Source organism: Planococcus citri, chromosome 5, assembly GCF_950023065.1.
Source record: "Planococcus citri chromosome 5, ihPlaCitr1.1, whole genome shotgun sequence".
Lineage (NCBI taxonomy): Eukaryota > Metazoa > Arthropoda > Insecta > Hemiptera > Pseudococcidae > Planococcus > Planococcus citri.
In genome coordinates, this window is record NC_088681.1 from 14,141,007 (window position 1) to 14,166,007 (window position 25,001).

Below are 25,001 nucleotides of genomic sequence, written 5' to 3' on the forward strand. Positions count from 1 at the left end.
GAAAAGACAAAGATCTACATACTTTTCTTTCAGACTTCGCAATCCCACCTCATCACATTTCACGCAAACAATTCGCACACAATGTAATAAGAATAAATTCATCTAAAAATGCAACCCATGCCTATCGTATCGTCTGCTTGAAATTGACACATTGTCGTAGGCCAATGCAGCCGGCTCGACGATGCGCCGGCTCATTCAACAGAACAAAGTTTCTTCTCTTAAAGGCGCGGGTAAAGGCGAAATGGTATATCAGGAAAAAGTTCACACAGGAAGAATCACATACGAGTGCACGGATTACACCAACGTATGTAACTTTTAACTCGTATATTTATGTAGTAAAATCGTTAATTTAATTGCAAAGCCTTTATGCAGCATTTGCAAAAGATCTTAGGTGAAAGTACCTACGAGTATATTTTAATCGATACACAAACGAAACGCGTAATGTTATATACGTATTACGAGTATTCGTACGTACCGAACAATTCACAAAGTTAAACTTTTACCGACTGGCAAAAAGTTCAGTTACGTTTCAACTTTCATACTTGCCGGTATATCGTTGCCTTGATTAGACTAAACGTCGAGCTTTTATCACGATCGCGATAGAAATTTTCGTCGTCGTCCCGTTCGTCGTAGTCGTCGTCGTTGGTTTTTTCCACCCTACGTACTCTAAATTGGCGCCATTAATCGCGGTAATTATTCGAGTTGGTTATTTTAGCTTTGGGATTTTTAGCAGCTTTATAAATACACGGTTTGTGCGAGTTTAAAAATAATAATTGTATAACGTCCGGCCGTCCTATACCAGAGTCCATGTTAAACAGGTATTTGGCGCGTTTTTTTTTCAGCATTTCTTTTTTCTCTACTTACCAATTTTTACTTCAATTTTTTTCACTTTGTGGAATTATTATACAATATTTTGTATTATAAAATACCTGACTAGGTATAGATGGTATCTAAGGTTTCGATATTTTTCGTCGAGAGTTTGATTTTTATGGCGTGTTATTTTTAAATGTTTTTGAGTAAACAACACCTTATGCAGTGAAGGAACGTAATTACCTATACCTGACTGCCTATCGCGAATTTGTTGGCATTTTTTTTTCTTTTTTTTTATTATTTTATTTTGTATACATTTCCATGTTAAAGTGTATATCGTAGCCTATATTATGGGGCCGAAACACGTACACCTATCGATTTAAAGACTAGGTAAAGGTGTGAAAATTAGAAATAACTTTACAAATAGTGTCTAAATATTGCAATTTTTGCCCTCCGATGACCTTCCGGATAACGATCCGTGCACCGATGTTGAGATACTTAGATTTGAATCGGGTAGGTATATGTAGTTTTTTCTCAAAGCAAATCGTATTCCCAGGTGAGAGAAGTGAAATGATCGTGTCTTCGGATTTCATAAATTGTTGTAGGTGATTAATTATTCGAGATGTCTGACAAAATTTCAAAATAAAAGAGCAGGACTTTTGGCAGGATATTTTTCAAACACTTTCCTACGGCTTCTAGGGAGGGGGGGGGGGGTCAATATTTTACGTGTCAATCGTTCGTTTTTTTAAATATCTTTGGACATTGAAACATTTTTCCGGAGGAGTAGTCAAATCGAACTTTTTTCACAACTTTTTTTTAGCATCCCTTCCCTCCCTCCCTCCCTCCTTCCTTCCTTCCCCCTCATAATTTTTTGAATACAAAAAATCAGGTCTTTCGATGAAGTTTATTTTTCAGAAAATTTTAAAATGACCAACTTTTAATTAGGTATTCTCACACCTGGCATTAAAAAATGTATAAATTGAAGTATCTTAATCTAGAAATATGAAAAAAATCGAAAACTTCAGTAGGTTTAATTCAATGAAAGAAAAAAACATTCTCAATTCAGAATTGGTGTAAGTATAATCTAAAATCAAAAAATTCACACCTTTCTGTGTTTTCTCGTAGGTATTTTTTTTTGAGCCTTTTCAGTTTTTGATCTGAAAATTACATTCAAAAAGAAAAGAGAGCATTCTATTGCCAAAGGAAGCGAATGGGGCAAAATTTATGGAAGATTTTCGTGTTTTTGGATGTTTTTAATTTTGTAATTTCGCACCTTGAAACGTGGTGTAAAGTGAAATTTTGCACTTTTTTGAGCGATTTTCGGCGACTTTTTGGAGATTTCTGGTAAAAATTTGGATTTTTTCGCAACTTTAGCGACTTTACAGATCTCGTAGACACTCTAAAGTTCTTAAACGTTGGCAAAAAAATTAAAAAATGCATTCTGTTCTTCCAAAATAACTTACAGCAAAGAAAAGAGATTAAAAGGGGAAATTTTTTCATTTTAAAATTTTTGTATTTTTTCATCTGCTGAAGACTATTTCTAAAAATTTTTTCAAAATTCCACAAACAAGGGAAATACTAAACTGAAAATTTAAAGTCTTAAAAAAAGAGGGCTTTTTCATAAAATTGTTGAAAAGCATGACAAAAGCAGCACTTGCAGCACTTGCAGCACTTGCAGGACTGTTAGACACATCCTGTTATTGCATAATTTATCACAACAGAATGTTTTAAAAGCAAAATCCACATTCTCATACCCGGATTGGTAGGAAATTTTCAATACCAAAATGCATATTTTGAGTAGGTAGGTATTTTTTTAGTTGTAGGCCAGGCTCAAAACCTCCCAATAATCAACATTTCTTGTGAAAACAAAACATCACATGAAATTCGGGCCTGCTCTAAGAATTTTTTTGCAGCTGCACAAAGTATCAGCAAAAATTTAATGGTATTTTATCCAAACGTGTGAAGAAAACGCGCATTTGATCACTCGAGCGACTAGCGAGAGTGAATAAAGTAGTGTTTTATTAGCTACTAGTAGGATAAAAATTATTGTAACCTCCTTCCCCTCCCCTCACAAAAAAACCATAATTTGCTCAATAGAAAATTCATTTTAAATCGATTTTAGTTGAATTCAACCCCCTCTTCCAAAAAATTTAATTTCTGCAAGTCAATTTATTATGAAGATGGGAGATGCATTGAAAATTCCATTTTTTAATTTTCTAAGTTCGATATGAAAAAAATATTTCAATTTGTGAAGAGAAGGGGAAGGGGAGGTCAAGTTGAAGTTTTAAATTTAAGACAAATAAATACATTTTTTTCATTTTTGTAGCCAACTTGGAAATTTAATTTTTTAAAACATCCAAGATTCTGAAAAATAGAGAGAATAAAATGTAAAATTTCGAAGTTTTTTTTTTTGAAAAAATGGAAAAAAGGAGGAATGCTTTCAGCTTTGCACTTTCGCCAAAGAAGCAGTTGATCTGAGAATTTTTCGAATGCAGTTTCAATTTGAAGAGGGGGAAGAGGGAAGGGGGTCAGGTCAACGTTTATTTAAATTAAAGCTAAAAAGTTTTCCGTTTTTGGAACATTGAAAAAATGAAAAGAAAAAAAGATCCTGGAAGATGGAGAATTGGAAAGAATAATAATTTAAGATTTCAAAATTTGGTCGGAAAATATGAAAAAAATAGGGGTGCATTGCAATGTTTGCAAAAAAAAACATATAGGAGGAAAAGGAGGGTTAAGTCAAAAAGTCTATTTGAAATGAAATTCAAAATTTTTCTATTTTTGGAACCTTGCAACAATGAAAATGAATGCTTGATTGAAAAAATTTTTAAAAAGTAAGAATACTTTGCAATTTTGGCAAAAAAAGCAAAGGAAAGTGAGATCGAAATTTATTCAAGTCAAAATCTTTGTGTTTTCAAAGAGAACTGGAAATTAAAAAATAAAAATTCTGAATCTAGAAAATAACGAACGAAACAGTTCAAAGTAACATTGAGAAAATGAAGAAAAAAAACAGGTCTTTTGGCAGGAAATGACTTTTAGTGTTTCAATTGAAGTGGAAGAGCTACGTCAAAATCTATCGAAGTCAGAATTTTCCTATTTATAAAAAGAACTATGTGCAAAAAATAAAAAAAACACAATCCTCAAAAAGAACAAAACAAATATAAAATTTCGAACATTGATTTTAAAAAAAGGGAAAAACAAATTTTTTGCAATTTCTGCAAAGACTGAGGTTATTTTTGTAATTCTAGTTGAGCAGAAAATGTTTTCCAAAGTTTCAATTGAAAGGGAAGGGTCTAGGTTAATTTCAGGGCCGGATTTAACATTAGGCCGCCCTAGGCAGGAAAAAATTCGCCGCCCTCCCCTCCCCCCAATTTTTTGGTTTGTGTGAAAATTTATGCCCACCCATAATTCAATTTTTAATCAAAATAGATATATGCAATATCAATATCTATACGTAATTAAATATCAGAAACAATGCATTTTATTATTATTTTGTATAAAGTGCTGGCAGCCAAAAAATCTATTCTAAATCCGTATTTTTTATGAAAAATGAAATACGCACGCTTCCGTACGCTAAAAAAAACCTTTAAAAACGCGTTACTTAAATTTTTGACCACGTGCAAAACCAAATTTTTAGGCATGAAAATTCGAAATTAGAGGTAATTATCTGAGAACTTTTTGTGGCATGTGATAATTCTAGAAGAAGGAAGGTAAAATTACTGCTCGAGTGAAGCGATGAGAGCGAAAATTTTTTTGAAAAAATGGATTCAAGAAACGAAAAAACGTCCATTTTTGCATGTTTTATAGGGTAAAAATCAGGAAATCCATACATTTCTGTAGGTACTTTTTGCCAAATCCGTACAATTTATTTATTTTTTTTTAAGCAAAAATCTGCCGCCCCCTAAAATTTGCCGCCCTAGGCAGCTGCTCATACTGCCTATACGTAAATACGGCCCTGGTTAATTTATTCAAGTCAGAATTTCTCTATTTTCAAAGAGAATCAGAAAAAATGCAATATTACAAATTTCTGAAAAAAAGACAATAAATAAGAGAACTTCAAAGATTGATTGCAAAAATTGAAAAAACTGGACTTTCAGCTTGGCAAAGACCGGAATTATTCAAGCTTTTGGTAAAAAACGGAATTTTCTTGGAATTTTAGCAAAAAATAACAATTTTTTTTCACTAATAAGATAGGTATGCACGATTTTTCGGGAATCTTGGTTAAACAAGCAGGACACATAAGCAAAAAAATCAACTGCAAGATGAGCATCAAGCAGTACTGTTAGACACAGACATTCTGTAAATGGCCGGATCTTGAAAATGAAAAATATTTCAATCATTCAAGGCAGTATATTTCAGGTTTCCTTCACCCCCTTCCCCCACTGAATCTCCCAATTTTGAAATTATTTGAAAAATGTATGCATTGTGATCTCCAATCTTCAGTACCTATTTAGAAAAAAAATTAAATAAAAATATACAGGGCCATATCATATACAAATATCGAAAAGTTATACCAAAATTTTGTCTTCAAAGTCATCGCAATTTCAATTTTCAAAAATGTCGAGGAATTTGAGAGAAAAATCCACCATTTTGATTTTTTTAAACTAGAATTTTGATCTGGATTCACCTACATTTATAATTTCAATAAAAAATTGAATTACCATTATTTTTTACACATACAGGAATAAACCCCTTCCTCCGTTCATTCGACAATCCAAAATTAGCTAAATCACGTACACATTCACAAAACCACATAAAAATTTTCCAATCTCGCATACCTACGCCATCCAAGTTTTTCGATCAAAAGTCAAACATTTCACTATAATGACGTGCTTATATACCTTTACCTACATCGAATACGACCTATCGAAAAGTTGAACGTTAGAATTACAAATTACAAATTGACTACACACCGAACACAGCCGAGAGAAAACTTTTCACCTGCCAAAGTTAGTATAGGTACCTACGTAGTAGTAGGTACATGATGTAAGTGCATTTTACATCAAGCTTATGTTTATTGAAAGCCGGAAAGTGCCCTCGAAATTGCGTTTCACACTCGTTCATATTCTAGAATCTCTAATGCGACTGCGATGTAGGTATTTGTGTACCTCTACCTATAGTAAAATATGGTGGCAGGTTAATTGAAAGAGATCCTTGTCTACGAGTAGTAAGGCATTCATTACGTATTCAGATTTTGTAATTGCGATAATTTCAAAGGCGTGTGAGATTTCCTGAAATTGGCAAAGATGAATTAAAGCAACGAAACCCATATTTGATAGTTGAATGTGTTTTTGTTGTTGTGAGGAATTTGTCACGACACGAGTGATTTGTTAATTTACTTTTGCAATTTTCTGCATCGATTGGGGTGATTCTTCTATCTACCTATGTCCTATATTGATTATAAAATTCAACTTACTAATTCTCATAGGTAAAAAGGATCCCTTGATACTTCTTACTCAGCACCTGAAACAGAAGAAGAAGAAAACAATACAGATCAGCTGATTGTAATTAATGATATCACAATTCCACTTATCATGATGGACTAACAGAATTTGTCTATCTTTGAAATCTTGGAAAATCAATTTTAAATAATTTTTTCAAGTGTAAAATTTCGAATTTTTATGCCTTATTTTGTTAAATTGAAATAGAATAGAATCACTGAATCACCAAGTAGGTTAGACCGATGCACGTATAAGATGCCTAATTACTCATTAGCAGGAATAGAAAAATATACTTATAGGGTCAATCTACTCAACGTACGTGTATTTTTTTTCACATTTCAGAAGACGTTGTACGTTTACGTGCAATGGAAAAATGATAAATTGAAGCCGGGATTCAGGAAGCATGCTAAGTGCCCTGAAAATGAAAATTGAGTTAAGACCAGAGTTCAACGGGTACCCGGATCCGCGGGTATTACCCGGATCCAAAAATTATCCGGGTCTACCCGGTTCATTATCCGGGTAGAAAAATTCTAAAAAATGACGTCATTTTGAGCAGTTCATCTTTATATCGCTAGGATCGCTATATAAAGATGAACTTTTTTCGTCACTTTGATTTGGCAACGTCGCATTTTTCATTGTTTTTCACTACCCGGTTCCGTGTCCGGGTAACCGGGTTGCTTTCCGGGTTGAACCCGGAAACCCGATTATCCGGGTACCCGTTGAACTCTGGTTAAGACCGCTACGATGTTCTACATCAAAATCAGCACCTTTTTACCTACTTACGATACCCAATACCTACTTTTAGTACTTTAAAATCAGGCCGAAAGATAGCGCACTCTGTAAGTGCCATACCTGAAAACGTAAGGAAGTATGCTAAGTGCCGTTTGAGCCAGCCTATCGAATAATTGTTTTCTGTAGGCAAGTTATGAGTTGAACCTGCTTCTATTTGTTAATACGGAAATTACTCGAAATTTTGATCGAGGACATAGGTATTTGAGGTGAGGAAAATGATCTACGTAAAAAACTCTACATGATGGAGTTGGTTTGAAAGTTTTCCGCGCAATAGAAAAAAAAATATAAAAGCTCAAAGTAGTAAAACTTTTAAAAAAATATTATTTTTTCGAATTTTTTTGTAGTTAAATGCAATTTACTCGAAATTTTGATCGAGGACATAGGTATTTGAGGTAAGGAAAATGATCTACGTAAAAAACTCTACAAGATGGAGTTGGTTTGAAAGTTTTCCGCACGATAGAAAACAAAATATAAAAGCTCAAAGTTGTGAAACTCTTAATAAAATATTATTTTTTCGTGTTTTTTTGTAGTTAAATGCAATTTACTCGAAATTTTGATCGAGGACATAAGTATTTGAGGTAAGGAAAATGATCTACCTTAAATTCTGAACAAGATGGAGGTTGTTTGAAAGTTTGCCGCGCCATAGAAAAAAACTTATAAAAGCTCAAAGTTGCAAAACTCTTGAAAAAATATGGTTTTTTCATGTTTTTTTGTAGTTAATTACAATTTACATATGTACTTGAAATTTTGATCGAGGACATACTGGTTTTCATGTTTTTTTTGTATTGTCGAATTTCGAGCTTTTAAAATTAAAACCAACTCCCTCACCTCAAATACCTATGTCCTCGATCAAAATTTCTAGTAAATTGTATTTAACTACAAAACAACACGAAAAAACCACATTTTTTCAAGAGTCTTTCAACTTTGAGCTTTTATAAGTTTTTTTCTGTGGCGCGACAAACTTTCAAACCAACTCCATCTTGTAGAGTTTTTTACGTAGATCATTTTCCTTACCTCAAATACCTATGTCCTCGATCAAAATTTCGAGTAAATTGTATTTAACTACGAAAAAATACAAAAAAACCATATTTTTTCAAGAGTCTTTCAACTTTGAGCTTTTATAAGTTTTTTTCTATGGCGCGGCAAACTTTCAAACAACCTCCATCTTGTAGAGTTTTTTACGTAGATCATTTTCCTTACTTCAAATACCTATGTCCTCGATCAAAATTTTGAGTAAATTGCATTTTCCTTACCTCGAATACCTAAAAATGCAAAAAAGGGTATTTTTCTATACGTGAATTGTTCAGTTTAAAAAATCGAAAATCTGGCTAATTTTTTCATAGGTTGGCGAAAAATAGGTGAAAGTATGCTATGTGCCTTGGTGTTCATAGCCACACACCAATATGACGTCACAATCACGGTTACCGCCCTTTAAACGCGAATATCTCGAAAACAGGTTTAGGGCACTTAGCATGCTTCCTGAATCCCTGCTTCAATTGTGCAGGGCTGCCAACTTGGTGTGAATTCGTACCTGGTATAGTAAGCTCGTTAACTCAACTGGCAACATTATCTGAAATTTTGACTCGACTGGAGGCTTAATTACCATCATTTTTCATTTTGTAATACGATTTTGATGGCCAGAAAGAAGAAGACCGCAGTGAAAAATTAAGTTATTTAGGTTACAGCGTATTCTGATTTTCTTTCAACTATCAAAGGTCCCTCACCCCCCCCCTCCATTTTAACCCGGGAAAACTACGACTCAGTCATATCTACTTACCCAAACTTTATTTATTTATTTTTACTTCTTTAAAATGGAAATTTTTTGTTTAAATTCATCTTTATTTATGCTTCGAGATAATCCGGCATATGACAATAGAAATAATTGCATAACCCCCCCCCCCTCCACCCAGCTCGATCATCTGGAACAACTTTTTTCTTATAGAGGACATTCTAAGGAACATTTTAAAGCCCCTTGCCAAAAAAATGTTCACCTCATTGGCCATTTTTGATTGAAAGGTCAGCCGAAATTGCAGATTTTATTTTCAAACATTGGACTCTGACGAAATTTTTTTAACTGGACAAAACTGGATTGAAAGAGTACGAAAAAATTCATCATCAGCCAAAATTTCAAACGTTAAAATGCATTTTTCGATTTTTGGTGAATTTTTGAAAATCAAATTTGGGCCAAAAATGAGAAAAAAATCAAAATTTCACCAAACTGAACTAGAAAGCTGAAATTTTAGATATACCCTATTTTCGACCTGATAAATCGATTGGAAACGGTTTTGAATCATTTAGTGTAGTTCTGGAGCCTCCAGCAGATTATTGAACCTTGAAATTTCCACCAATTTCATCAAATGCAGTTGGAATTCCAAAATTCACCCCTGCACTACAACTTAAACAGTCTATTAAGTCGATTTCCAGTGAGTTTAACCCACTTTGGAGCCACCAGCGACTTTTTGAAAATTACTGGAGCCTCCAGCAGATTCTTCAATGCTCGGATTTTCCATAAACTTTTACCAAACAGAGCTGGAAATCCAAAATTTCACTCTTCACTCCAATTTAAACTCGCTATCAAGTCGACTGTAGGTGGGTTCCAATCGTTTTGGAGCCTCCAGTGACTTTTTAAAAATTCCTAGAGCCTCCTGCAGATCTTTGAAGCTTGAAATTTCCATAACATTTTACCAAACAGATTTCGAAATCCAAAATTTACTCTGAACTCCAATTTCAACATGCTATTAAGTTGACTGCAGTTTGGTTCAAGTAGTTTTGGAGCCTCCAGCTACTTTTTAGACCTTCACGGCTGATAAGGTCCTACCTACTTGTTATTTTTTTTCAAAATTTTGATGGGATTTTGTGGAAATTTCAAATTTTAAAACTTTGCTGGATGCTGTGGGAATTTCCAAAAAAGTCGCTGGAGGCTCCAAAAATGACTTGAACCAAACTGCAGTCGACTTAGTAGCATGTTGAAATTGGAGTTCAGAGTGAATTTTGGATTTCCAGCTCTGTTTTATAAAATATGGAAATTTCGATCTTTGAAAAATCTGCTGGAGGCTCCAGCAATTTCCAAAAAGCCGCTGGAGGCTTCAGAATGTCTAAAATCCACTTGCAGTCAATTTCATAGCGTATTGAAATTGGGTTACGGAATGAATTTCGACTTTCGAAGTGCATTTGATGATATTTTGTGGAAATTTCAAGTTTCGAAAATCTGCTGGAGGCTCCAGAACTAATCAAAATGGATTGAAACCTTCTCCAATCAATTTGGCAGGTCTGAAATAGGGTATATCCCAACTTCCAGCTCTGTAGGTCAATTTGGTAAAATTTTGATTTTTTTTTCTTATTTTTGACTGAAATTTGATTTTTTAAAATTCACCAAAAATCGAAAAATGAACTTTAGCACTTAAAATGTTGACTCGTGATAAATTTTTGGTTGCTCTTTTGATCTAGCTTTGTGCAGTTCAAAAATTTCGTACGAGTCCGATGTTGAAAAATCAAATCTGCTACTTCGGCTGATATGTCAATCAAAATGGCCGCCATTTTGTTAGTGAGGCCACCTTTTGGACAAGTTTGCTTTTAAATGTTCTTTAGGATGTTCCCTTAAAGAAAAAAGTTGTCCCAGAGGATTGATGGGGATGAAGGGGGGAGGGGGGTGCAATACATATGCCAAGCTAAGATGTTTTTAAAAAAAAACACCACTAATACATACATCGAGCTAAAATTTTCGCCAGGAAAATATTTCACTAGATAGAGCTCATTTCAAGGAAATAACGATGCAATATACATGCATTTGTGGTTGTTGTTTTTTAAATGGAAGACGATATGATATACAGGGTGTGTCAGCAGTAGTTGGCTGCCTTCCATGTGGCGAGACTGCAACCTAAATTACCACAGTGTCAGTTGAGATTGCCGAATTTGAGATTTTAAAGGTGCCAAGATACTGCTTAGATTTATTTTATGTTTTTTATTGCGAGATTACAGTCGTTACTTGGCCTCCAAATCTATAAAAAATTGTCCTGGTTTGTGCCAGATTTCCATTAAATCAGTTTTTTTTTTCAAATCTAAATTTAAACATAATCTTTTTCATACATCACTATATAATCTCAATTTCAAACAATATGTTCATTTTTACAACTTATAAAAGAGAAATCGAAGCCTATATTGGCACTTTTTTCAACTTTATCGCAACTGTGAAACTCCTCTTAAAAAAAAAAAAAAAAATAGTACAAATACCACACTCGTACGTCCCTGTCCAATGTCCACGTCATCAAAATTCAACCGTGCGTATAAAATAACAACCAATAAAAAAAACGCGAGCTTTTTAGCCAACGAGTCGAGTCCTTTGTTCGATTAAAAAAATAAACGTAATAAAAATCATTCTGGTAGCCTTGGCTGGTACCTAGTTGGTTTTTACCTGATTTTTTCGAAATCTGGGCTATTTTTTTATAGTAGGTATTTACGCCATTCGTGATCATTGTATCAACGTGAAGGAAACAGTTATGTCATCTTTTTATATGTATTCCTTGCAACATGCAAGCCATTGCCTCTTCGAGGTAATTATCTCTCTGCGCAGACTAGAATTTTACGATCTCTTCTACCCTTTTGCTCGTCTCCCTTCCTAATACAAATAAAATTAGAGTACTTTCTGTGCTTTCCCTCTTTACTATAATATTTCGTATAATAATGAAGATACAATCGCGCGCAGATTAATCGTTCTACATGTACACGTGGCCTCTTTCAACCCCCTATCTTTTCGAGGTAAGTGTACTAATGACACCGCGACCAAATTTCCAAAAAATTTCCGGAACTCGTTGCGGGAGAAAAGTTCGGCGACATTTGAACGACTCGTTTTCACTTTTATCGTTATCGGGCTGCCATTCGTCGAATATTAAATGTCATCAAAAAAAACGTTGCCAAAATAGGTGCGCTACAACGAAATGAGCACAATAAAAAACATCATTGAATGGAATGGCGCTACATATGTACGATGTAATAAGAGAGACCTTACTTCTTTTTTTTTTCACGATTAATTTACATATCGGTGTTTAGTATTTCAAACACGTGGGTATGGCAAATCAAAAATAAAAAGCTTCATTTACCCAAATACTCAATTGAATCCTTAGTTAGATTTTGATGTTTGATCAAATCATAAAAATTCATTTTTAGAGAACTGAATTTAAAATTTTTCAATTTTTAACAATTTTTTGAAAATTTAACTCGGCACATAAAATCGAAGTTTGATCAAATTAATCTGCAAAAAGTTGGCAGATTTCTAAGATGTAGATCCGCCCAGATCAATTGAAGCATGTGTTTCCAAAAAGCACTAAGTCCATTTTCAAAGATTCTGAGGTTGCAAGGCCATCTAGCAGAAAGTTGCGGCCCAAAATGGTTGATTTTTTGATGTGTCATGCCCTAGGGTCTTGGCTACAACATATCAAAAAATTTATCAATATTTTTTTGGACTTAGTGCGTTTTGGAAACACATGCTTCAATTTCAATGAAAACTGGGAATTGTGGAAGATGGAGGTTGAAGGTATATGGAGGGATTAAGTTTTACAAAAACGTGCAAATTTTAAGAACCTGAAGGTCCCTATCAAAAATTTTAGTTTTTTAGATCATAAATGCCTCAAGTAAAATTCAATGGACTCAATAATAACCTTTAATCGACCGGAGCACAATTTTCCAAAACTAGTTTAGCCGAATAAAACATTCAAGACATTCAAGTAATTTCCGAGTATCTCCCAAACACTGACAAATTTTAAAAATTAATTGAAGGGAAGCTTTGGTGAAGCCTTAACCCCCCCCCCCCCAATCATCTGATTTATAAGATTGAGAATGTGGTATGAACCCATATTTAGGTATTCAGTCTCAGAGAAATCTGACAAAACTCCTATCTCAAACACTCCCCCTCCCCTTCTCCAAAAACAAAATCACAATAGAAAAGAAAAATCATGCGATGAAATCGGCAGAAACTTATTTTGACAATTTCCGCTCAAAAAAGTCACGTGGTTGCCTTTTTCAGATTTTTTGGAAACTAAAAAATCTAGAAATTCTTTCCAGAGGTTCCAAAACAGCTCGAGAGCATCACTAATTGATTTAAGAACTCAACAATATCTTTAGCTTCCACTTAAAGTTTATCAATTTCTGATTTTTTCAAGAGAATAGAACCATTGGAATTTTTATAAATTTAATTTAAACAAACAAACAAAAAACAGAAAATGAAATTCACCCCCGAAAATTTTTTCGTGAAGTTGGTATTTTGGATCCCTTCTATGTATTTTTCTTCATAAAATTTGAAAATCCCCCCCCCTCCCTCAAAAATTTCATCGCAGGAGAAAAATCTGAAATGATGAATTTTCAACATTTTTCCCCAAAAAGGTCACATGATTGCCTTTTATGGGATTTTCTAAAGTAGAGTAATATCCATCTCTTGATGACTGTGCTAAGTCTCTCCTTTACTGCTTAATATTTGAGTATTGACGGGTTTGTTTTTATCTGGATCCACAGTAGGTATCCTTAACATGCGTCTGTACCTGTAGCACCACATTTCAAATGCATCAATTTTGTCTTGATCTGCCTTGCATATTATTGCTGATCAGTCTGATGCATAGAAGAAGATGGAGAAGACTAGTGTTTTTACAATTCTAAGTTTTGTGACCATCATGATGTTATGACTTTTCCAGACCCAATGGAGCTTTCCCACTGCCGTCCTTGGCTATGGCCAACCTTCTCCTGATTTATCCAGCTAAGCCTCCTTGATTCATTATCAACTAACCAAGGTACACAAAGCCCTGTACTATTTCTATGCCATCAGTCTGTTCTTGCACTCCCTATCAATTGTCATTATTTTTGTTTTTCCTTTGTTGACCTGCAGACCTGGCTCGTTACTGGTTTTTTCAATCTTCTGGAGTATTTCCATCAGCTCATCTGCTGTTTCCACAAGCAAGATGGAGTCATCTGCATACTGTATGTTTGATATTCTCTTTCCTCCAATTGTGACTCCTTCTCTCCAATTCTCTAGGGCTGTTCTCATTACCCATTCTCATATGCTTTGAAGAGAATTGGACTGAGTACCTATACCCCCTTGTCTTACTCCTTTTACTGAATGGAAATGATTGGTGAGCTCTCCTTCTACTCACACCTGTGCCACATTGTCCTCATACAAGCTCTTCATGAGACTGATGCGGTACACTGGAACTTACTCCGAGTTTTTTGAGGTTCTGTCACAGGATCTTCCAGTCAATGAAGGACATGTACACCAGCCTGTTGAATTCTCTTGCCTTTTTGATCACTTGGCCCACATTTAGGATTTGCTTTCTTGTGCCTCTTCTTGGAACAAATCCTGCTTGTTCTGCTGAGATCTCAGGTAGAATGATAAGCTCATGTATAATCGCCAGTAGCCCTATTGACAAAATTATGCTTAAAGCATGCGTAACAATGTGTGATTTTGGACTGGTTAAAAGTGTGCATTATAGCGTTAAAAATGTACATTTTCACATGCTAAACAGAAGCAATCTAGGAACCAAGTATTTTGTAAAATGCAACCAGTGAGTAAAATTTTTTTCATGTCAAAAAATTGATAACATTTATGCAAAAATAACCTCTAATCTAATAAGCTGCGAGGTGGCCGAGTGAGTTAAGCAGCTGCTCAACGCAGTAACTGGGGATCCATCCCTGCACACTGCGGAAATTTTTCAAATTTTTTTTTTATTTTTTTGAAAAAATTATCTATTGGAAAGTCTTAAAATTCACAATTAATCGGTAGATAGTATTGCCTGAGAGTTATGAGCAATTTTTCTGCTAAAATTTCCGCACTTTTTGAACATACATTTAATTTACTTTTAAGCATGCTATTCACTGGCTGAATAGCATGTGATTTTTTGAAAAAGTCGAAATTCACTCATGCATGCATGCTATTCACTGGCTGAATAGCATAGTGTCTGTCACAACCACTGGTTTTAAACAGTGTTTGTCACTACCACTGGTTTTAAGCCGCGTCTGCCACTACAGCCAGTTTTTAACAGTGTCTGCCACTACCACTGGTTTTTAACAGCATCTGTCACTACCACTGGTTTTAAACAGTGTCTGTCACTACCACTGGTTTTCACTACCACCAGTTTTAAACAGTGTCTGTCACAGCCACTGGTTTTAAACAGAGTCTTTCAGAAACACTGGTTTTTAACAGTGTCTGCAATGCTATTCACTGGCTGAATAGCATAGTGTCTGTCACAACCACTGGTTTTAAACAGTGTTTGTCACTACCACTGGTTTTAAGCAGCGTCTGCCACTACGGCCAGTTTTAAACAGTGTCTGTCACAACCACTGGTTTCAAACAGTGTCTGTCAGAAACACTGGTTTTTAACAGTGTCTGTCACTACCACTGGTTTTTAACAGCATCTGTCACTACCACTGGTTTCAAACAGTGTCTGTCACAAACACTGCTTTTAAACAGTGTCTGTCACAGCCACTGGTTTTAAACAGTGTTTGTCACTACCACTGGTTTCAAACAGTGTCTGTCACAAACACTGCTTTTAAACAGTGTTGCCATTACCATTGGTTTTCAACAGTGTCTGTCACTACCACCAGTTTTAAACAGTGTCTGTCACAACCACTGGTTTTAAACAGAATCTGTCAGAAACACTGGTTTTTAACAGTGTCTGCCACTACCACTGGTTTTTAACAGTGTCTGTCACTACCTCCAGTTTCAAACACTGTCTGTCACTGCCACTGGTTTTAAACAGTGTCTGCCCCTACCGCCGGTTTCAAAAAGTACCTATCACTACCAGTGGTTTTCAACAGTGTCTGTCACTACCACCAGTTTTCACTACCACTGGTTTTGAAGAGTGTCTGTCACTACCACTGATTTTAAACAGTGTCTGTCACACCCACTGGTTTTAAACATTGTCTGTCACAACCACTGGATTTAAACAGTGTCTGTCACAACCACTGGTTTTAAACAGTGTTTGTCACCACCACTGGTTTCAAACAGTGTCTGTCACAAACACTGCTTTTAAACAGTGTTGTCACTACCATTGGTTTTCAACAGTGTCTGTCACTACCACCAGTTTTCACTACCACTGGTTTTAAAAAGTGTCTGCCACTACCACAGGTATTGAACAGTGTCAGTTTCAAACACTGCTTTTAAACAGTGTCTGTTCCAAATACACTGATTTTAAACAGTGTCTGTCACAAACACTGCTTTTAAACAGTGTTGTCACTACCACTGGTTTTCAGCAGTGTCTGTCACTACCAGTGGTTTTTCACTACCACTGGTTTAAAGAGTGTCTGTCACAACCACTGGTTTTAAGCATCGTCTGCCACTACTGCAGCCAGTTTTAAACAGTGTCTGTCACTACCACTAGTTTTAAACAGTGTCTGCCACTACGACTGGTTTTAAACAGTGTCTGTCACTACCACTGGTTTCAAACAGTGTCTATTAGAAACACTGGCTTTTAACAGTGTCTGTCACTACCACCGGTTTTAAACAGTGTCTGTCACTACCAGTGGTTTTCAACAGTGTCTGTCACCACCACCGGTTTTCACTACCACTGGTTTTGAAGAGTGTCTGTCACTACCACTGGTTTTAAACAGTGTTTGTCACTACCTCCAGTTTTAAGCAGTGTCTATCACTACCACTGGTGTTTAATAGTGTCTGTCACTACCCCTGGTTTTGAACAAGGTCTGTCAATACCACTTGTTTTAAACACGGTATGTCACTATGACTCGTTTTAAACAGTGTCTGTCACTACCACTGGTTTCAAACAGTGTCTGTCACTACCACTGGTTTTAAACAGTTTCTGTCACTACCACTGGTTTTGAACAGTGTCTGTCACTACCATTGTTTTGAAACAGTGTCTGTCACTACCACTGGTTTTGAACAGTGTCTGTCACTACCATTGTTTTGAAACAGTGTCTGTCACTACCACTGGTTTCAAACATTGTCTGCCACTCCCACTGGTTTTTAACAGTGTCTGTCACTAGTCATCTTGTTTTAATTGCAATTTTTCAACTGTTTTGATTAAAATTTAATTTTACTATGGCGCCCAAAGTATTATCAAATGATAAAAATACAAAATATGGATTAAAAAATGTTAGTTCAATTTAAAACGATGAAAATAGTTTATGACATTACAAGTTGTGCGCATTCCATTATTCTGAAAATTTGTGGCTACTCATCAGTTAGCATCTAAAAAATGCTGAATGTTATTTGTGGAACTTAACTCTAGTAACTGGCTAATCACATGTACCAAAATTTCAGGAATACCTAGCATGATAAGGAGGAAAGATAATAATTATTCCCTAGGTAGGGAACAATTACCTAATGCCAGATAGATTATTTTAGTCGGAGAGCTGGGAAGTTACTCAAAATCACTATGCATAAATGTCACATCAAACCATAAGTCAATCAATGCTTTCAATCGGGTCAATATGATTTATTATTATTTGATTTAACAGGAAAATACATGTTAAAGCGGACTAAAAATATAGAATAATCTAAATCATTTTGTATTATAAATAAGGGCTCATGCCAATATTATACGACTCGTGTTAATGAATTAAGCTATGATAATCATCGGATGTATTCGATTCAGATACCATTATTGTAATCAATGGTTATTAATAAAAGATAATTCACACAGATATACTTAATTTAATCACAGATGATGAATCTTATCTGCAGGTATTGATTTTGAAAATTGGTGCTCAAAAAGGTCACCTGATCCCTTTTTATGAGATATCCTGGAAACTGGAAATTTTAAAACTCCTTATGAAAGGCTCCAGAAACGTTTTGCAAAGCACTTCGATAAAGCCTCTTCCTCTCTACAATTTTTTTTATCTCATTATAAAAATTATATATGTATTTTTTTGTTTTCTAAGTGTCAAAAAAATAATTTTGTGTAGAGATTTTCAACAATGCAGCTATTTAATTTTTAATCATTGAGCAGAATATATTTAAAATTATAATCTTTAAACAATGTTTTTAATAAACAATTAAAAAATTTTTTGTCTAATTCATTTAAATAAAATTTCTTTATTTTCTGGTGAAAAAGTGACGATTTCAGTCCAACAAAATAAGGTTATTTTCACTCAAAAATTCCATTTTTTAAGTGAAAATTTTAGGGGAAAAATCACCATTAATTTCCGAAAACGTGTCAATTATCGTTGAATAAAATGTGGCGATTTTAACTGTCGAAGGAAGTTCTTCCAACATTAGGGCTCCTTGAATAATCCTATAAGAGTTCTCAAATTCCATCTGTCAATTTTTTTCATAGTTCGAAGGAATCCACCGAGCTCCAGATACCTATGACTATGTAGATACAATCACAAATCGAAATATTCAGCATCTTGAATTTGATTAAGAACAATTTCGCAAAGAAAAAAAAACTGTCAATTTTTCAAGTCAAGTATCACTTTTGAATATCCCAGATGAGGATAACCACCTTACCATACGAACGCTTCAAAACACCCCAAACGCACTAAATTTCACACTTTTTCGAACACACACGCAATTAGGTTCTCTCTCGTGACCTTTTTCATTGTAAATTTTCCTTATGTTACACACAACGCCGCCGTTGGCAATCTCGAATATTGTAGAGTAGACCCATACAGGCATACACCCTGTAGTGTAGAGTATAGGCAACTAATGAGTTCGATTCTTCGTCAAACAGCATCTTGGCTTTTATCGCTGTATCCTCGATATATGCTTCCGATACTTAAGAAGTTCCGCATTTGCTAATGATGCGTTCGTTCCACGCTCTTACCCCCCTCCTGCACCCCTCATCGTGATTATTTTCGACGAGAACGTAGCGGTGGTGTTGTTGTTAGCTTCGGTATTTTATTGAAACTTTTTTCTCCCTCGTCGCAACCTAAAACCGCAATTTTTTCGGAAACCGTTGCATGCCTTATGCGTCTCGCACGCGAATCGTATTCTTACCCCTTTGTCTCGCCCCATTTTACCTTATGTCTTGGTACAAAGAAATCATAACGTGTTTCTCGCTATATTCCTCCTTTTTCGTCGTCATCGTCATCATCGTCGTCGTCGTCGTAGTCGTCGTCGCCACGCTAAAATGCGCTCCCCGAGTTGAAAAAAAAATACATACATACGTACACTATTAATGAAAAAGAAATCGTGAGACACGCGATACGAATACCGTATAATAAATGTTCACGAAAAAGAAAACACACAGTACACAAAATACCAGAAAAATATAGTACAATTTGCGACAAAAAAAAACCAGAACGTTTGCAATTCTCTGCTACATAATTTGTCAAACTTGCATTATGCTTGGGGGTAGCTTACCTGCCTGATTCATTCTAGGCTGGGGTGACTCATTCTGCAGTTGTAATGGGTATGATTTTACAAACAGGTGAGAGGGGTAGGTGGAATTTGGCAAATTTTCGAGTTCTCAGAAAAATCAATGTATGATTGTGATCCTCTGATGATCTTCCACCTCTCTTTTGTTGAAGTATCGATCATTCTTCGCACAAGATGAATAATCGTGCAAACAATACGAGCGTATGATAAATTGCATTTTTCGATTCGTTTAAAACGCTGTTAAAATTGAATCATCATAATGAGCTATCGTCGCGAGAATTCCCTACTCAATTAATTTTTTTCTTCATCCCCTTCATCCTCATCCCCTTTCATCTAATTACCTCTACGTGCGAAGTACCTAGCTTCGTAATTTGTCGTGTGGCTAAATAGCGCACGACGACGAAAGCTAAACCACCAACAACCACAGTTCAAAGGTCAAACAACCATACGTCGTCGTCGTCCATCAGATAGACACGGAAATAGTGGGTGAAGGTGTAAGCTAAGCATGGGAGAGAGAGAAGGCGAATTGACCCAAACATTTTCCCGCAACGTGACACATCGAATAAACGACACGACCGTGGAGCTTCTGACGCTGGTTTCAGAAAGTACGTAGGTAATTTACGATGGTCGAGAAGGCAATTTACAAATTAACTGGACTGGATGGCTGGAAGCATGATACGACATCTCGCATTTTATTGGGCCTTTTTTACGTGTGAATTAGCCCAGTTGCAATGAAAGTTCTCCTAAGTATATTGGTACACTTATTTCGAATTTTGACCAAAATTATTTTGGTGAATGGAGAAAAATTGAGAGTGGATTTAAAATTACAACACAAAGACAACATTTCAAGCGTTGAATTATATTTTTTTCGAGGTAGAATTTCTGAAAATTTGCAATGGGGCCTTATTTCTCGTGGCGAAAATAAAAATTCAAAAATAATTGGTGAAGCTGAAATTGAAATTTGAGACAAAGTTGACAAAAACAGGCATTTTTTGACAATTTTTTTGATAAAAATTACTTTTGTTGGCAATTTTGGCAAATACAAGACTTCTTAAAAAATTTGGTAAGCATACAAATTTTTTGATAATTTAGCAAAAAAAATAAAAATAAAAAAAAATAGGAATTTCCAACAACTTTGGTAAAAATGAAACTAATTGACAATTTTAGGAAAAAACAAACTTTTTGGCAACTTCAGCAAAGTAGATAGTAGAGCTTTTTTGGCAATTTGAGTAAAAAAATGGGAGTTTTTGATAATTTTGGCAGAAATAGTACTTCTTGATATTTTCGACAATTTTGAGAGGGAAACAAACTTTTTGACAACTTTGACAAAAACAAAAAATTGTACTTTTTTTACAACTTTGCCTGCAAAGACCTTTTTGAACGATTTTGGCAAAAGAACAAGACAGTTTTTCACCAGTTTGGAACAAAAAGAGTAGTACAATCATATTTATACAGCTAAGGCAAAAATTATTAATTTTTGGATCTTTTGGCAAAAAACCATAAATTTTGACCACACAAAAAAAGAAACCAAGAAATACATAATCGAGTTTCTGACAATTACATACCTAATGGTAAAAAAGTAGAGCTCTTGTAAGAGGAGGGATGAGGAGAGAACGCTATTGGTAATGATTATGATGATGATGATTAGTCTGAGGGGTGGTTAAGGTCAGAATATATTCACAAAGAATAGACGTATCATCCCTTATAGTTTTCCTGGATAGCTTATGGGATTCTCCCTAATTCATCTCTACATTAAATGTAGCCTCACCTCACCTATTCGAAATACCAAGTATAAGCTCGACAATATTAACAACTGATACAATAGTTAGAGTGTCTATTTAATTGTAAGCGCTTGCAACGAAATAAGAACTTGGAACCACTATACTATCTAGGTACACTCGTATATTTGCGGTAAATTTACAAATATACACCTTAAAACAACACACAGATTAGTAAGATGAAGTATACGAGTAACTAACTGTACTTTATGATAATAAGAAAATACTACGCACATACCACAACAATGATGAGAAGGAATTCCATGTTTGCGAGTAACCTCTTTGAATAGTAACATATATATATCACAACAATTTAAAGGCTTGATGTAAAATAAGTAGAATCACATATAACAACATGACAAGCACAAAGGGCTTAACTGCTCAAGTATTGAACAGGTACCCGAGATTACCATCTTTTGGTCACCTATAGTGTGAGGACATACAGGAGCATTACAGATCAAATTCAGCTATGTATTTCTTCACCGCAGCTACTCATGCAGTGACCAGAGATATTATTTTCCAGTTTGGTGCACAAAGCCTCGAACTGTTACAGTCACTTTTGGGTTTGGCTTAAATGGGAGTTAACACATGGACTAAGGAGGAGAATTATACATTGACTTTTTAGATATGGACTGCTAGCAGTACATAAGCCAATGGTCTTGAACATAGTTCATCATCAGTTAGTCTAGGTTTGGCTTCTGCGCATGCCGGAATCTGAAAAATGACGTCGTACCAGGTGACAATGTTATACCTCCCATACCTCCGTGTAACCGTACCTGGGTGGTATAACGTCACTACAGAGCTGGCGCATGCGCAGATCCCAACCCTCGACTTACTATGTTCAAGACAACAGCCATATGTTAAGCTTATGGGCCGCTAGCAGTCCATATCTAAAAAGTCAATGGAATTATACAGTCACGATCATGATCATGATCATGATAACATGTATTGGCATGATGCTACCTCACGCTCTCTTGACAATTTTAGCAAAAAAACTAATTTTTTACGCTTAGGGGAAAAGTTTGAATTTTTGACTTTTTTTTTACCTAAAAATGAAGTTTTTAAAACAATTTTGACAAAAAAAGGTATTTTTGATGATGTTGGCAAAAAGTAGGACTTTTTTTTGACAATTTTGCAAAAAATTAGCTCTTCTGGCAATTTTTAAGAAAATCAAATTTTTTGGCACCACTGGCAAAACACCAGACTTTTTTTGACAATTTAGGGGAAATTTCCTCGCTCACCTTTGTTGGTATAGAGGTGCATTTACTTTGTTTATTTAAAAATTGTTTATGTATACTTAAGTAATTGAAGCTGAAAAATATAAATATTCTGTATTCTGTAAATTTTTTTTGAATTTCTGTTGGTAATTTTGGCAACATGAGAGTTTTTCTAGTAAATTGAAACAAGACTTTTGTTTGGAAATTTTGAATCAAAAAGAGGAATTTTTAGACAGTCAAGGTTTTTTTAAAATGTTTTTGGGGAAAAAAGTATAGAAATTTCTGTACAATTTTACTAAAAATTACAACTATCAATTTCTGATAATTGTGACCATAAAATAGCATTTTCTCCCCAATTTCAACAAAAAAAAGTTACTTTTTAATGCTCTCAGGCGTTTTTGACAATTTTGTCTAATTGTGATGTTTTACAAGTCAAAGGTCGTTAATTTTACAAAATTCCCTGATTTTGAAATGAAAATGTTACATTCCGTGATATTTCTATGACTTTTCCCGAACAGCAGAATTCCCTGACTTTTCCTGGTTTCTCAGAGAATGGACATCGGGCACCCTGCCTTGAGTTGTAACTTGTAAGAAAATATGAATTTTCATTACAAAAAATTAATTCTTAGGAGAAATTAAATCTGCTACGAGAAAAATGAAGATGAACAAAATTACAGCTATCACGAAAATTTCCACCAAAATAATACATACATACAATAAACTTACCAAACAACATTCAATAAATAATTTAAAACTATTTTTAAAAAAACTTTCTACGCAATTACCTAATGATTTTTTTCTGTGTTTTTTTTTTGTTGATCGACAGCGCTGCGCCAGGAGTGATGTGATATTTACCCACCGAATCTGGTATGGTGTCTCATTTCCGACTGAAACTCGAATTAGTAAAAATCATTATTATCGCCGAGTCGACCTTTTTGCTACTAAACGTCGAACTCTCTTCCGCTCGTGTAGCATTCAAAGTCAGCACAAATGGTTCTACTGGTAAGTACATAGTGTACGAAATTCGATCGAGACAATTTCATACCTAACAGATGTTTACTTTAAGAATTTAATTTAAAGTAATATTTTTCAAGAGTATACGAGTACAAGGCTCTCTCACTGCGATGTGCTTGAAAGTAGTGTTGTGTTTTCGCAGCTCGCAGCACTGGCGAATGGCGGAGAATTTGCGTTCCATTAAAAAACAATTTTTTTCCTTGTAGATACGACGCCCCTGTTTGTAGTGTATAATGGTCCAAGCAGTCGAAGAGGCATAGAGGAGTAGGGTGAGAAGACTTTTAAAAGTTTTGTGACGTTGATGTTTTACACGATGAGGCGTGTTATCGATGTGATGTTTATCATAGAGTTGTATAGGTTCGAATGAGGTTAGGATATTGGAAGAAATTCGCGTGTTGGGTTCGATTTATTGGGAAGTAGGGGGGGGTTGGAATATTGGTGGAATATTAGTAGAGAAAGAGTTTAAAAATCGCCCTTAAAACAGTTTTTTTGAGTTTCAAAAAATGCAAAAAAAAATGACCTTCAGCCTATAAATAATTTTGGTTACGGAAATTTTAGGACATGTCCTTTCGATCTACCTTGGTTTCATTCAAATCAGAGAGTGCCCGTTCAGAAGAATGACAATTAGCAATAATTGTACCCCCCTTCCCCATCGATCACCTGGGACAAATTTTTTCTTGAAGGGAACATCTTAAGAAACATTTTATAGCAAACTTGCCCAAAAAAATTAGCCATACTAACAAAATGGAGGCCATTTTGATTGTCAGGTCAGCTGAAATCGCAGATTTTACTTTCCAACATCGGACTCATACGAAATTTTTTGGACTGGACGAAGTTAGACTGAAAGAACACGCCAAAGTTTATCACCAGCCAAAATTTAAAGCGCTAAAATGTATTTTTTGATTTTTTATGAATTTTTGAAAATCCAATTTGGGCCAAAAATGAGACAAAAAAATCAAAATCTTACCAAATGGACCTAGAAAGCTAAAATTTGAGATGGACTCTATTTCCGACTTGCCAAATTGATTGGAAACGGTTTCAAACCGTTTTGAGCGGTTCTGGAGCCTCCAGCGGATTATTGAAACTTATTGAAATTTCCACATCATTTCATCAAAATGACGTTGGAAATCCGAAATTCACGCTACACTTCAACTTCAATACTTTATCAAGTCGATTGCCGGCGAGTTTAACTCACTTTGGAGCCTCCAGCGAATTTTTGAAAATTACTGGAGCCTCCAGTAGATTCTTCAATGCTCGAAATTTCGATAAAATTCTACCAAACAGAATTGGAAATCCAAAATTTACTCTGCACTTCAAGTTCAACTCGCTATCCAGTCGACTGTAGGTAGGTTCCAGTTATTTTGGAGCCTTCAGCGACTTTTTGAAAATTCTTGGAGCCTCCAGTAGATTTTTGGAAATTGAACTTTCGACAAAATTTTATAAAAAGCAGATCGAAAGCCGAAATGTATTTCGATCAGATCCATTCCAGGTAGATTTGTAATTGTTTTGTAGCCTCCGGCAACTTTTTGGAAATTACTGGAGCCTCCAGCAGATTTTTCAAAACTCGAAATCTCCATAAAATTTTACCAGACCAGAGTTGGAAATCCAAAACTCACTATGTACATACTCTAATTTCGAC

At 35.1% G+C, this 25,001-nt stretch overlaps 1 protein-coding gene across 4 annotated transcripts in view; it reads left to right on the forward strand.

Annotated features, from left to right (window-relative positions):
- The first annotated feature begins 280 nt into the window (after positions 1-280).
- The window catches only part of LOC135846962 (uncharacterized), an 83,534-nt gene continuing 58,813 nt past the window's right edge, over positions 281-25,001 (forward strand). For 2 of the 4 annotated variants that reach the window (XR_010559053.1, XM_065366337.1), the window contains exons 1-2: positions 390-818; positions 23,175-23,350. Coding sequence is in view for 3 of the 4 variants with exons in the window: in XM_065366337.1 (XP_065222409.1) it covers positions 23,218-23,350 (133 nt within the window). In the remaining variant the exon portion in view is untranslated. Of the gene's footprint in view, positions 305-387; positions 819-23,174; positions 23,351-25,001 lie in introns of those variants that run through there. The other 2 variants (XM_065366339.1, XM_065366338.1) reach the window with 2 other exon arrangements.